Source organism: Gymnodraco acuticeps, unplaced genomic scaffold (assembly GCF_902827175.1).
Source record: "Gymnodraco acuticeps unplaced genomic scaffold, fGymAcu1.1, whole genome shotgun sequence".
NCBI lineage: Eukaryota > Metazoa > Chordata > Actinopteri > Perciformes > Bathydraconidae > Gymnodraco > Gymnodraco acuticeps.
In genome coordinates, this window is record NW_022989974.1 from 1,833,438 (window position 1) to 1,846,490 (window position 13,053).

General features: G+C 39.6%; 1 protein-coding gene across 2 annotated transcripts; it reads left to right on the forward strand.

The window, feature by feature from the left end:
* Positions 1–1,899: 1,899 nt before the first annotated feature.
* Positions 1,900–9,893, forward strand: LOC117543009 (glycerol-3-phosphate dehydrogenase [NAD(+)], cytoplasmic). Of its 2 annotated transcripts, none has more exons than XM_034210985.1 (8): positions 1,900–2,123; positions 3,351–3,528; positions 5,437–5,577; positions 6,215–6,353; positions 6,825–6,937; positions 7,512–7,748; positions 8,645–8,751; positions 8,849–9,893. In XM_034210985.1, exons 1-8 carry the CDS (start codon positions 2,080–2,082, stop codon positions 8,943–8,945), a joined length of 1,056 nt encoding a protein of 351 aa, XP_034066876.1. In that variant the 5' UTR covers positions 1,900–2,079; the 3' UTR covers positions 8,946–9,893. The 2 variants fall into 2 exon arrangements, with proteins under 2 accessions (XP_034066876.1, XP_034066877.1); XM_034210986.1 differs by lacking the exon at positions 1,900–2,123 and adding an exon at positions 3,046–3,152.
* Positions 9,894–13,053: the final 3,160 nt, after the last annotated feature.

Here is a 13,053-nt window from a genome sequence, read left to right on the forward strand (position 1 = left end):
CAACCACTGACACAGTTAAACTTTTCTCCTTTCACTGTCTCTTTTCCCATGGCATAGGTCTACGGCACATGTGTCAAACTCAAGGCCCGGGGGCCAAATCAGGCCCGTGGTGGATTTAATTTCGGCCCGCAGGATAATTTCTAATTACTATTAGATCTGGCCCGCCGGTATATTGCACGCACACCTTCACTCAACCCTGAGGGTTTCCTCAGCTCAGAGCCTGACCCCAAACATTGATGAACTTGCACCCAAGATGAGATGCCAAGTATCTGGCTTGAACTAGCATCACAGAGCAGCAAACTGATTTTCTTGCGACAACAGGGCATGTTTGTTTGTTTTCTTTCAGGGAAATTGTTTTTTTGAAGCTGCTGTTGGCTTGTGGAAAAATGTAATCATAAGAAATGACTCCGGAAAAGCTGCAGATAGAGCCATAAGAAATGAATGCAACTGATTTTTTATAGGCAATCATTTAAGGCTTAAGCTTTGTCAGTTCCAGGTTTAATATGTGCAATAAGTTCATTTCAATACGTTTTGCAATAAAAATGGAACCAGTCCGGCCCTCGACTAGTACAGATGTTTTTATTTTGGCCCACTGTGTGTTTTAGTTTGACACCCCTGGCGGCCTTGGGAATTGCTGCTATCTCTCTTAAGGAGGGGCAGCTTGGGCGCATTGTTGCTGCCAGTTTATGACCGAGCACAAGCTGACATGAGATAGTTTATTGTTCAGGGACATCTAGAGGCCCTTCTTTTCTGGAACCTAGGTTCCCTGGCGCACATTCTTTTCTATGGACGACAGCTGTTAGATTCAGGGCCCATATTTGATTAGTCTCGCTGATAAAGAATGTTGATTATTACACTTCGAACTAGTGAAAACCTCGAACTACAGAAGAGTTATTCAGAATTGATTTGGCATCTCAACCTGTGTCAACTCGTGGCTCATGACATGTCATGTGAATTATCCGGCCGAAGCTCCAAATAAACCATCAGTGTTTGCCATCAAAGCTCCAGCTCTCCACGTGCCTCTCTGAGTCCTGTTTCCAATTGCCTCAGAAGTTTCCCTCACACCGGCTATATTTTTGACTGTGGTGGAAGCAGGGAGAGGACTAGAATCAAAAGCCCTAAATGAAAAACTTTTCTCAGTATTCAGCATTTTAATTTGGTGGTGATGGAGGTTTTTTATCTACATTATATAACATAAGGTAGTTTAATCTATAGCAATGCATCATGTTTCATATAATCAGTCTTCAGTTTATGAGTGTTTGATCATGAAAAGTGTGTTTTCATCTTACACAAAATCAAAGTATCAATACTTTAATGTAAAAATACTATTACAAAAGTATATCCTGTGAAATGTAGTACAGCAGCAGTACAGCAGTGCAATTCATGAATTACTTCAGTAAAGTACATCAAACTAGTAGGCCTACCTATGTAGCCCACAATACTGTCCACCACTGGGTGTACCTTCTGGCAAACAGTGGTTGAAAAAGTACTTGAAACTTCTACTCAAGTAAAAGAAGTAACCACAGGGTAGAAATACTTAAAAGTAAGTAAAAATCCATGCATTTAAAGTTCAACTTAAAAAACAAAAGCACTAAAGTAAGTATCTAAAGAAAAATACTTTAAATCGATCTATTATTTATTATAATTGTATTGCAAAACTATTCGTCAAATAACTAAAGCTATCATGCAGCACAATATACCTGAATTGAGGTGGATTTAGATCAAGTAGTAGGACAGAAGGATTAAGTACAGAACCCTGTACCACTGTGTCTGCTTAAAAGACTGTTTGCACACACACTTATCACATCATTAACCAGAGGTATTGGGTCATAACCATAGACTGTGTATATATAAAGGTCATAACACGTGGAATGCCTGCAGACTTCACTTTTGCCCGCTTTACTTTGAGCCCAGGGGCTGTGGATGAATGAGTGACCGGACTTGGCCCTAATTTTAAAGGGCGGTGCAGAGTCTCCCCCCGGAAGGCCAATAAGATGCTGCTCAGCGTGTTGCATAACCACACTGCAGGTCCACAGTCTGTGTTGACTCAACCCCTATTCATCGGTTTACCTCTCCACGATGGCAGCTCCGAAGAAAGTCTGCATTATTGGCTCTGGAAACTGGCAAGTTGCTGTGTTAATATCGGTTTACGTGTTGAAATGCTAACATTAGAATGCGTTGCAATCTTTGCGTATCACATATTGCTTGATAACCCTTTGAACCGTTGCTAGCCAACTTAGCATCACCGGGCAACCACCCAGCTAACGTTAACTAGCCGTTAACAACATGTCCTATGGGAAAGGTAGTTTTAATGTATACCTTTGACGGCTATTTGACAGTTAGTTAGTTTGAGTAAACGCTGACTGTAGCCTTGGTTCGGTTGCTATGAAACCTGCTGAGTGTTCATAAAACTGACCACATGTGAGTCACGATTAATGTTAATGTTGCGGTCATGTTAGCGATTACCTTACTGCTTTAGCAACATGAAAGTTAACCTTACTATATTTGAGTTCACTCTTCTTATTAGCAATATATGTTAATGGTATTGTACAACCATTATATAATTGGCTGTCTACAATGTGCCACAGAACTACAGTGGATGGTGTTCTCACCAAACCTCATTCATAAGTGTCGTAATTTAACATAAACATGTAGACTTTAAAACCACAGAGTAGTAAACACAATTGTTAGCCATTAAATAATGTATTAATGATTATATTAAACTCGGCATAGAGCTTAGCTTAATCGAAACAAACATTTGTTTTTCATTAGCTGAAACATCTGATTAAAACTTGGTATTCTTTTCAAGATTAAAGCTATTGTTGGAAATAAATGTCACTTCAAAGATAATTGTTGCCTTATGTGCTGTTGTTGTCATGCTGAATTTAAATTAATTGGTCCAACATTAATAGAAGAATATCTCAAAATCCTGTTTTAGCCATTAAGTAAAATAACTGCATAAATATAAAATCAACAGATTTCTTAAAAAGGAGTTTGGTGCTTGGTTGTTTCCACACATGAACCGAGGGCTAGATGGTCACACATTTCAGCTTATCTTCAGTGTAGTTTGCCAGGTCATTCTGCTCCTGATCAAAGGGCACCAACTCTTGAGTAAATCAGCAGGAAACACAGGAACCATGAATATTATTGAGGTAATGCTCACACCAGCAATCTTATTATATTAACAAGTCTTTGAACTCTGACATTAAGACATAAAATGCAAAATCACTAGATGTGGGATTCCACACTCGCTGTGTCCTTGTTTTGTTAATTAACAATGATTTTAAATGCAATGTGACATGCTTTCTTATGTAGATCAACTACTAACCTGTACCTTATTAACAATACAGGGGTTCTGCCATTGCCAAGATAGTGGGTGCCAATGCTGCTCAGAATTCAAATTTTGACACCACAGTGAAGATGTGGGTGTTCGAGGAGACGGTGAATGGGCGCAAACTGACTGAGATAATCAACACTGACCATGAAAATGTGAAGTACCTTCCTGGTCACAAGCTGCCAGCTAATGTGGTAAGGACAGTTTGTTTTTCACCATTAAAACATATATTCTTTGTCCAGCCTGTTGCTTTGCTGTCTGTTTACAACATGCATGCACTACAGCAGGGGTTCCCAACCTGAGGTGTTACTGCCGGGCTGCGAAATAGCTGTGAGTTTATCGTAATATTTGCAGAATTATAAATATATAAAAATATTTTATCATAATATTTTTTTCAAAAAGTGTTTAATGTTCGCACCTATACCAGTTATATTATTTCATCCAGTAGCCTAGTTAATCTTTCACCAGATAACCGTTGAAAATGGCTTTTATGATGTTCCGAGGGATTCGGCGGCTCAGCCTGGTCTCAGCCTCTTGTGCGCACGAGAAAGTTACCGGTGCACCAAGTATCGAGGAGCGCACAGGAGACAACCGTTTAATTGCAGACTGTTATGTTGATGTGGGGAAATGGCAGTGCATACATTATTTGAGATATATTTCAAACTCGGACTTCATTTTAAGGACATGTCGGCCAGGGGTGTAGAGCTATATGTTTATTTTATAGCTTTTCTTTTTAATGACTGATTTTAAATGCCATTTTCTTAATGTCTTTCATTTTTTTGTAAAGCACTTTGAATTGCCTTGTGTTGAAAAGTGCTATATAAATAAACTTGCCTTGCCTTTGTTTAAGCACCGGATTGGCAAAACAGGAGAGTAAACCAGTCTGCCTTGATCTATGAATTCATGTCCGGGACTCTCACGGTATCTGCTGCCACAGCTGTTTATAGAAGGAAAACCTCCTTCACTTCATGAAATGGCTGCAGCAGCGGGACGTGTAACTCCGCCTCTGAGAAGTGCAGCGCCGAGAGCTGTGCCTTTTTACGCACCGCCTTCGCTGTGTTTACCTTCATCAGAACAGCGAGTGACTGCAGGCTGCTACGTGTTAACCACACACATCTCTACACACATCGAACTGCCCGATTACTCCCCCTTTTATTAGTTTTATGAAGGAGATGTCCAGTCACCAAGGCGCATGATGTGTGTGCTGTGCTGTGCTCTGCTCAGCTCTGTGTTTGTGTCTGTCCGACACCGGCATTTGTTTTCAAATGACCATGAACAGTAATTTACACACATCTGGCTAACTCCATAGGTAGCCTATATGCGGGTGTTCCCAAAATAAATTAGTTTAATCTTAATCTCGATGTAGGCTAGTGCTAAATGCTGTCGGACGTGCACCGGAACGAACGTCACTATCATAATATCTTCTGAAAACAAATGCCAGTGTCACACACACACACACACACACACACACACACACACACACACATACACACACCTCCTTCATAATGCGCATTCTCCTCGTTTTCCCAGCATTCACTGGATTATCCGTAAATCATACAAACAAAACCAAAACGTTGATTTATCTGTTTTCCCGTTTTGGTTGAAAAACTGAATAACGTCGGTTTTTTGGTTTTCCGTTTTTCCGAAAAACCAAAAAACGACACCGGTTCATTTTTAAACGTTGTTAATATGTTTTGGATGAATATTGTTCTAGTATTTGTTCAGGCTGTTACATACATTTAGCCTCTGTTGCTACCTGCTGGTGGTGAGTAAATATTAAAATCAGTTAAAATTGACAACCGGTCCGCGATTTTTTTTTTTTATGTATCTGCCGGTCCTTGGCACAATAAAGGTTGGGAACCCCTGCACTACAGTTACAGAAATGTTTCTTATTTTAGGTCCTTGAGGCATAATGTGTACACATGCTTTGTATCTGCGTTTGTTCTTGTTGCTTTAAAAGGCTTCTTCCATCTCAGCTTGCATAATAGATTGTAATTGTAGATATTATATCTGAATGTTCTCCTAAAGTGCTTTGTTGCACCAGCTCTTATGTAGGGTGCATCACATTTGAACATCCTCCTCACGCTCCTCTTCCTCCTCAGCTGGCCGTCCCAGACCTGGTGGATGCGTCCTGTGATGCAGACATTTTGGTGTTTGTGATCCCGCACCAGTTTGTCGCAAAAGTGTGCGACTCCATAAAGGGGAAGATAAAGACCGAGGCTCTGGGCATGTCACTTATCAAGGTTCGACTTTGCTCTTTGAATTCTTATCCATTTGTCTCTGAATGTTGAGGTGATGCTTCTTCATGTTGTTTGATTAGGGTTGCAGATATTAACTAAGCCCTTTAGCAGATAATAAAAAGCGCAAATTATTAATTTGCCAAATAAATCTATTCATTTATCAAATACATACACAATTGTGTCCTGTTGTGAGATAACGAATGTGGAAAAGTAACTTTTGAAAATGTTAGTCGACAATGTGGACTGTGTGCAAACATAAGGTTTAAAGGGAAAACAGATTTCTAAGAAATTAATAGAAAAATATACATTTAAAACTCCTCATTAAGCATGATTGATCAGTAAATATCCCGCATGATAATGTTTCTTCAGGCTACTTTCCTAAATGACTATTATATCTGGCTAATGATCTGTAAATGCGTTGAAAGATTACAGTGTATGGTTTCTATTTAACCGGATATAGTATTGCTTTTTAATGTGTGCTTGTAGATCCTCTGAACAAATGTAAATGAAATGTACCAAACCTATGCGAACCAACTTTCTGTAAGACTGCCCTAACCAGTTGTGCAGCGCGACCTTTGACCCAGATCACAGTGTGCTATGGCTCAATGTAAATACGCTGCTTGTGTGTTTTGTCCTCCAGGGCGTAGACGAGGGGCCTGATGGACTCAAACTCATCTCCGATGTGATCCAGGAGAAGCTGGGCATCAACATGAGCGTGCTGATGGGTGCCAACATCGCTAATGAGGTGGCTGATGAGAAGTTCTGTGAGACCACCATTGGTGAGTGTGATTACATGGCCTTTATTTCTCACTCTGACCTATTGTTTTTCAATTGCTTATTAAAGGGTTGTTGTTACGTTGGGACAAAGTTTCACTTTAATCAAGATTTAGATTATAATAATGAAGCAGGAGGTGCTCTGTGTTTCTGCTCCGTCAGCATGAGGGTGAACGTTTATTCTGCTCTGTAGTTGTTGTGTAAATGACAGAGGGCTGCCTTAGTTTCACATTTCTTTCCTACACGTCTTTGAAGGCACCGCATGACCCCATGGTTAATGGGATTTCCTTTGAGTGTGTGTGTGTGTGTGTGTGTGTGTGAAAGGATTAGTATCGGATCAGTGTAACGTAATGGAGTATTACAGCTGTACTCTAAAATATGCAGAGTCACTGTTTGAATCATGACTGCTAATAAAAGTACTCTGGTCATCTTGGAGAAATGCCAAAAGATAAGCAGGTGCTTCTTTCTGCTTGCAGGGTGTAAGAACAAGAACCACGGGGCCCTCCTGAAGGAGCTCATGCAGACCAGCAACTTCAGGGTCACGGTGGTGGAGGAGTCTGACGTGGTGGAGATCTGCGGAGCCCTGAAGGTGGTTTATTACAGAACTATGGAGATACATTTGTCTCAATATTATCAATTAACAGATCGCCAAACCATGTGTAAATGTGTAATCTTCAAATGTTAAACACACGTACAAAGCTCACACATAAAAACTGGTTTCAATTTGTTTTGTAAATGTTTGAAAGATAGTGTTTTTCCTTAACTCCTAAATAGATGTATTGTATTTGCAGATTTTTACATAGTGGATTAATAAATTGAAGCTCGACAGAAAGATGATCAGAAATAATTTTGGTGAATTAGTTAATCACATTTTAGCCAGAAATGCACAAAAATACTTTAATTTCAGCTTCTCTAAAATTATGCTCTTGGTTGTTTTTTTTATGAACATGTTTAAGTTTAACACTTAATATTGGACTTGGCAACGTTTTAATTGTGGAATGTATATACTTCCAAAACACTTATAGGAACTGATGGTTATTGCTCAGGATACAAATAGAAAGTTCTTTAGTTGATTACACAATATGTGAATGCTGTTACTGTATCCTGTCCATTGTATCTAGGTGTGTCTCCATCTCTTTCCTAACACTTTCTCTGGTCCTCAGAACATCGTTGCGGTCGGAGCCGGTTTCTGTGACGGTCTGGGTTTCGGGGACAACACGAAGGCAGCAGTGATCCGGTTGGGTCTGATGGAGATGATCGCCTTCGCCCGGATCTTCTGCACCGCGGGCCCCGTGTCCTCCGCCACCTTCCTGGAGAGCTGCGGCGTGGCCGACCTCATCACCACCTGCTACGGGGGCCGCAACCGCAAGGTGGCCGAGGCTTTCGTGAAGACTGGGAAGGTGAATTTAGGTTTTAAGAAATGTGAGATCCGGCAGCCAAAGCTGGGGACTGCTGTTGATTTGTTGCTAGTAATGTTTGTGTATAGTGATAACTGTGTCCTCACTGACAACGTAACATACTGTATGAAATGCAGCTTTAACATATCTTAAACATGTAATGGTTACTGCTTCTCAAAAGCAATTGCAGTGAATTAGTCTTCTATTGCATTATTGTATATATGACCTTGTACTTCTCAAGCTCAGTAAAATTAACTCAAGTTAAAGTTATTTAACTTATTTTTGTAAAGCACTTTGAATTGCCTTGTGTTGAAAGGTGCTATATAAATAAACTTGCCTTGCCTTGATACAATATGAATAAATGACTGACAAACATTGTTCCCTTATTGGCCAGGCACTAAATAAGTTAAAGAAAAATGTCTTACGTTTTGAAGACACTTTTATTGTGAGGTTCCTCGGTTAAACTGGGATGACTCTTTCAAAAATATAAGATTTATGTCATCAAGGGACAATAATAACTCCGCCTTAAAGTTACTACTTTGTTTCATTCTCTTATGTAGTGTGTTTTGTGATAAGCAGAACATTGCCGATGTGTTTTTAGATCTGGCTTCCCAGAGATTGGCTGCTTTGCCCTGGAATGTTGTCACAGACAGCCAGTGTGTGTGTGTGTGTGTGTGTGATAAAGTTTATTGTTTTAAATGAAGATTTTGGAGATTATTTTTGTATATAATACTGAATGAATAAAAAAATGTTAGTCTATAGTTAAGTATGTTAACTGTCTTCCACATACTATACAGATCATTTGATATCTTTTTATAAAAAATGTAATGTATGGACAAGCTCTTAGTTGTCTATTTAACAAGAGCTCACATTCTGCCTGCTCTCCATGTTTGTGTCAGACCATCGAGGAGCTGGAGAAGGAGATGCTGAACGGTCAGAAGCTGCAGGGCCCGGCCACGGCAGCGGAGGTTTACCTGATCCTCAAGCACAAAGACCTTGTCGACAAGTAAGTGAAGCTGCAGCACACACAATCTCACAGCTGGGTGGAAAACACTCAGTCCAGCATGATGTTTGAATTCACTGTTCCTCCTCCTTCCTCCCAGGTTCCCCCTGTTCAATGCCGTGTATCAGATCTGCTATCAGGGCCACCCCGTCACAGAGTTCATAAGCTGTTTGCAGAACCACCCCGAGCACATGTAGAAAGCAACAAACTGACCAAGTGCCTTCTCAACGGAGAACATTACCATTTCTCATCCGACGAGCAGTCACTCCACAGCTGTCATGCAACCACTGACTGCAGATCAGTGTGTGTTCAGAGGTCGCATCACATCTGTGTTCTCTAAGTTTTACCAATTTGTCCTTAACACTCAGTTTCCATGAAGTGCTTTCTTTCCTTCCCTGACATTTATGTGAATCTTGAAGGATGTTTTTAATTTCCGCATGTGATTGTCAGATAGCTCTTGTTTCCTGAGATTGTTTTCCATTCTTCAGTCGAGCCAGAAAAGATCTGAATGCATGGAGTCAGTCTCCTAGACAACAGCCAAATTAAAAACACTTATAAAGAAACGCAGACATTACTGGATATCAAAACGATCATAATTCAATATGAATTTTTTAAACATTTAATGACTCCTGTTTAGGGAACCATTCACTGCCATTCAGTCATAAACATTTATATGGCACTGCATCATGCATTCAGATTTTGGCTGGGCTGACACTCGGGGAAAAGACCTGTTGACAGCCTTTTTAAGAGGGAATTATCTTTATGTAACATTAATTTAGCTGATCTGTGAACGCCTGTCAATCATCTCAAGTTATATAATATAGATGGAATACCTCGCTGTGTTTTTGTTTGCTCTAAAGTGTCTTACATAAATCACTATAATGTCTTGTACTGTATATAACCATACTGTCGATCGCACAGCAACTGTTTTTAACATAAAAATGCAAGTGCCTTTTGAATGCACGGTTGCGAAGTCTAGGCCGTTGTCTTTTTTTGGTCAAACCAAAGACTTAACTACTTATTGTCCATCCAGTATCCCATGTGTTATTGTAACCTGCCTGACCCGGTTTCACTCAGTAACAGCTACTGTGTGTTGCAATATGTCAACGTTTGTCTGTGAATAAACTAATTATGTTGTTAAATCATCGCTGGAATCATTTGTCATGCTCGCATTAGAAAGGCAATCATTGACCTTTTATTTAAATTCAGTTAAAACAACTAGGGTAGGGGTCTCAAACTCAAATACAGTGGGCCAAAATCAAAAAATCGGCACTAGTCGAGGGCCGGACTGGTTCAATGCCAAAGTTATTGAAAATAACTTATTGCACATATTAAACCTGGAACTAACAAATCTTAAATTATTGCCTATAAAAACATTAAACAATCAGTTGCATTCATTTTTTATGATTACATTTTTCCACAGACCAACAACAGCTTAAAAAAAACAATTTCCCTCAACGAAAAAACCAAACATGCCCTGTTGTCTCAAGAAAAAAAGTGCAGAAGGAAACATCCATTTGAACTCAGTGTGCTGCTCTGGGATGCTAGTTCAAGCCAGATACTTGGCATCTCATCTTGGGGGCAAGTTCTTCAATGTTTGGGCTCAGGCTCTGAGCTGAGGAAATCCTCAGGGTTGAGTGAAGGTGTGCGTGCAATATACCGGGCCAGGTCTAATAGGAATTAAACATTATCCTGAGGGCCTGATTTGGCCCCCGGGCCTTGAGTTTGACACATGTGAGCTAGGGTGTACTGAAGGACAAATCCCACTTTGAAGCCAAAAATAAATAAAACCTTACAGTGAAATGTACTATCTATTTGACACTGGAGACCCAAAAAAGTGTATTTTCTCTAAACAATGTGTGGGAGGCTGTTCAGCAAATAAACTCAGCTCTGCAGGTCGAGGCTGTGGGATGTTTCCCTCGGGCCCCACCCCCAAGGCCCTCACTTTGAAGGCCCGAGGTGAAGGTGGTTTGAATTAATTTGCATAACATTCCTTCCAAATAATGTACTATGAACTTTTTTCAACATACTATAACTTTTTTGCAAATGTTTCAACATGACTTTTTTTTATATTGTACTCCGACGTGTTTTCCACATTCTACACTATGGAGAGGCGAAGTCACGCCCATCTACTTCCGGACCATGGGACCCCGGAAGTGAAACATGTACATTGAATTCAATGGAGAGAGAACACGTAACTTTTTATCCCGTTTGAATTGTGCCACGAACTACACATATGAGGTTTGTCAGTCTTAAACAATCATTTCCATGTCAAAAAAGTCACATTTTGTCGTAAAACTGCTCAAATATAAGACTATGAAAAATACGCTACTACAAAGACTACAAATCCCAAATCCCATTCTGGGTCGCGTAAGTGATGTCACAGGCATGCTCGGTGATTTATAATAAGACTCGTAATTAAAGCGAAGAAGAAGAAGATCTCATAACTGATTTATTCCCTCCAATAAATTATAGATCGCTAAAAATAAATTCACTTTTACAAGATGCCTGTGTGCTTTGTACCAGGTTGTAGTCATAAAAGTGATCATACCACTTGCTCCTTCTATCGATTCCCGTCTGATGAAAGGACCAGGAGTCGCTGGATCAGACATATCAGGTAATATCATAGGTAATATACATGTTGTGCATGTTCATGTGCATAGTCAAGTTAGCTACCTAGCTAGTAGCGACGAGTAGCGAGCACGTTAGTTAGCATTACATTACTTAGCCTTGTCATTTTTAGTAGCCTTACCATGAAGTTATTATTTGATTACATGAAGTAAACCAAAATGTTAAACAGTAACCAAACATGATGGTAAGTATTTCGTGAAACTTTTGAAGAGTAGCCTACTGCGCCCTCCACCGGGTGCTAAGGAAGCAGTTCAGGGAGAGTCGAAGGCAGGCAGGGAGCTTTGCATGACATTCTTCTGGACGTGTTTCATTGTGATGACAATCTGTTTGTTGGAAAGACAGTCGTTGTGTGCTTATTGAGAGAAAATTGTTAGAAGAGATAATTATTCAAAGTGTTGTTACTTTAAAGTGTTGTTACTGACCTTTTTCTCTTTTATTTTCTTTACCTCACCTGTAACTGCTGAGACGTTGAGGAACATGCACACTGACCTGCTCTGGCAACCTGATTTCCACTGTACGTAATAGTATTTGGTTATGGTATATTATTTATATACATCAAAGGCACAATGCACCCCCCAGAGACACACATGTATTGAGTGTGATATTTTGCATAGGTCATGTGAAATCATCTTTACATACTAGAAAACTGTAGGAGCGGCAACTTGTTTTGAAATTGAATTTTTAATATCCGATAATAAAGTTGATGTTTTCTTTATTCTTCTCTCTTCCCAGCTCCATCCATCACCATTCTCTGTTCCTGCAGGTCCTGCTTGCTAATCAATGCTCATATTTTTTTACACAATTACAAATAAAGTCATTGTATTGTATGACATGAAGTTGTGCTTCATTCGGAGTCAATAATAAATTAATTCTGCCTTCAACTGCGCAATGATTGTGGACTGCACCGACATCCATGTAGCTGCCCCCCAGTAAGATGAACCAAGCAAAGAGGGTCACCATCATGCCCAAGGACATCCAGCTGGCCCGCCGCATCCGCGGAGAGAGGGCTTAGACTGACCTGAGACCAGCACACCCAAACACAACAGCTCTTTTAAGAGCCACCTACATTTTCAAAGAGTTGCAATCCTACGTTATTATAATGATTAAACTGGTTCATGTATCACTTAGTTTACTGAACCGTGATGAATGAAAGAAATTAGTGAGGTAGTGGTTTACTGAAGTTACAAAGACATTAATATATGAGTAACAGGTCAGTGTAAACACAAGCTTCTGTCAATTATGGATCATTCAAACTATTAATATAAAAATATGTAATAAAGTTCTAAAACAAGTATTCGGTATATTCCTTGATAGCTTTTGGAGAAGGTTGTTTTTAAGTTTACTAAAATCTATCGTTTCAACTGTTTCACTTTATAAAAAAGGAACAGGTGAGTAGAGCATCATTGAGTTTCTTATTCGGTCAGTAAATTATCCAAATGAATGTTTTTCATTATTTTAGTCAACCCTAAACAAATTGATTGTACCTTTTAATGATGACCTTACATGGTCAGCAAAGTTAAATTAACTTCAGAAAATCAAATCTGTTCTGAGAAAAAACTAATAAATGTTTAAAGATAGGAACTTGCCATCCCACTGAAAAACAGTCCGTAGAGATTTAAAGGCGTAGTTGTAGTTCAGTCCAACGTTTCATTTGGATTCATTTGACAACAGTCA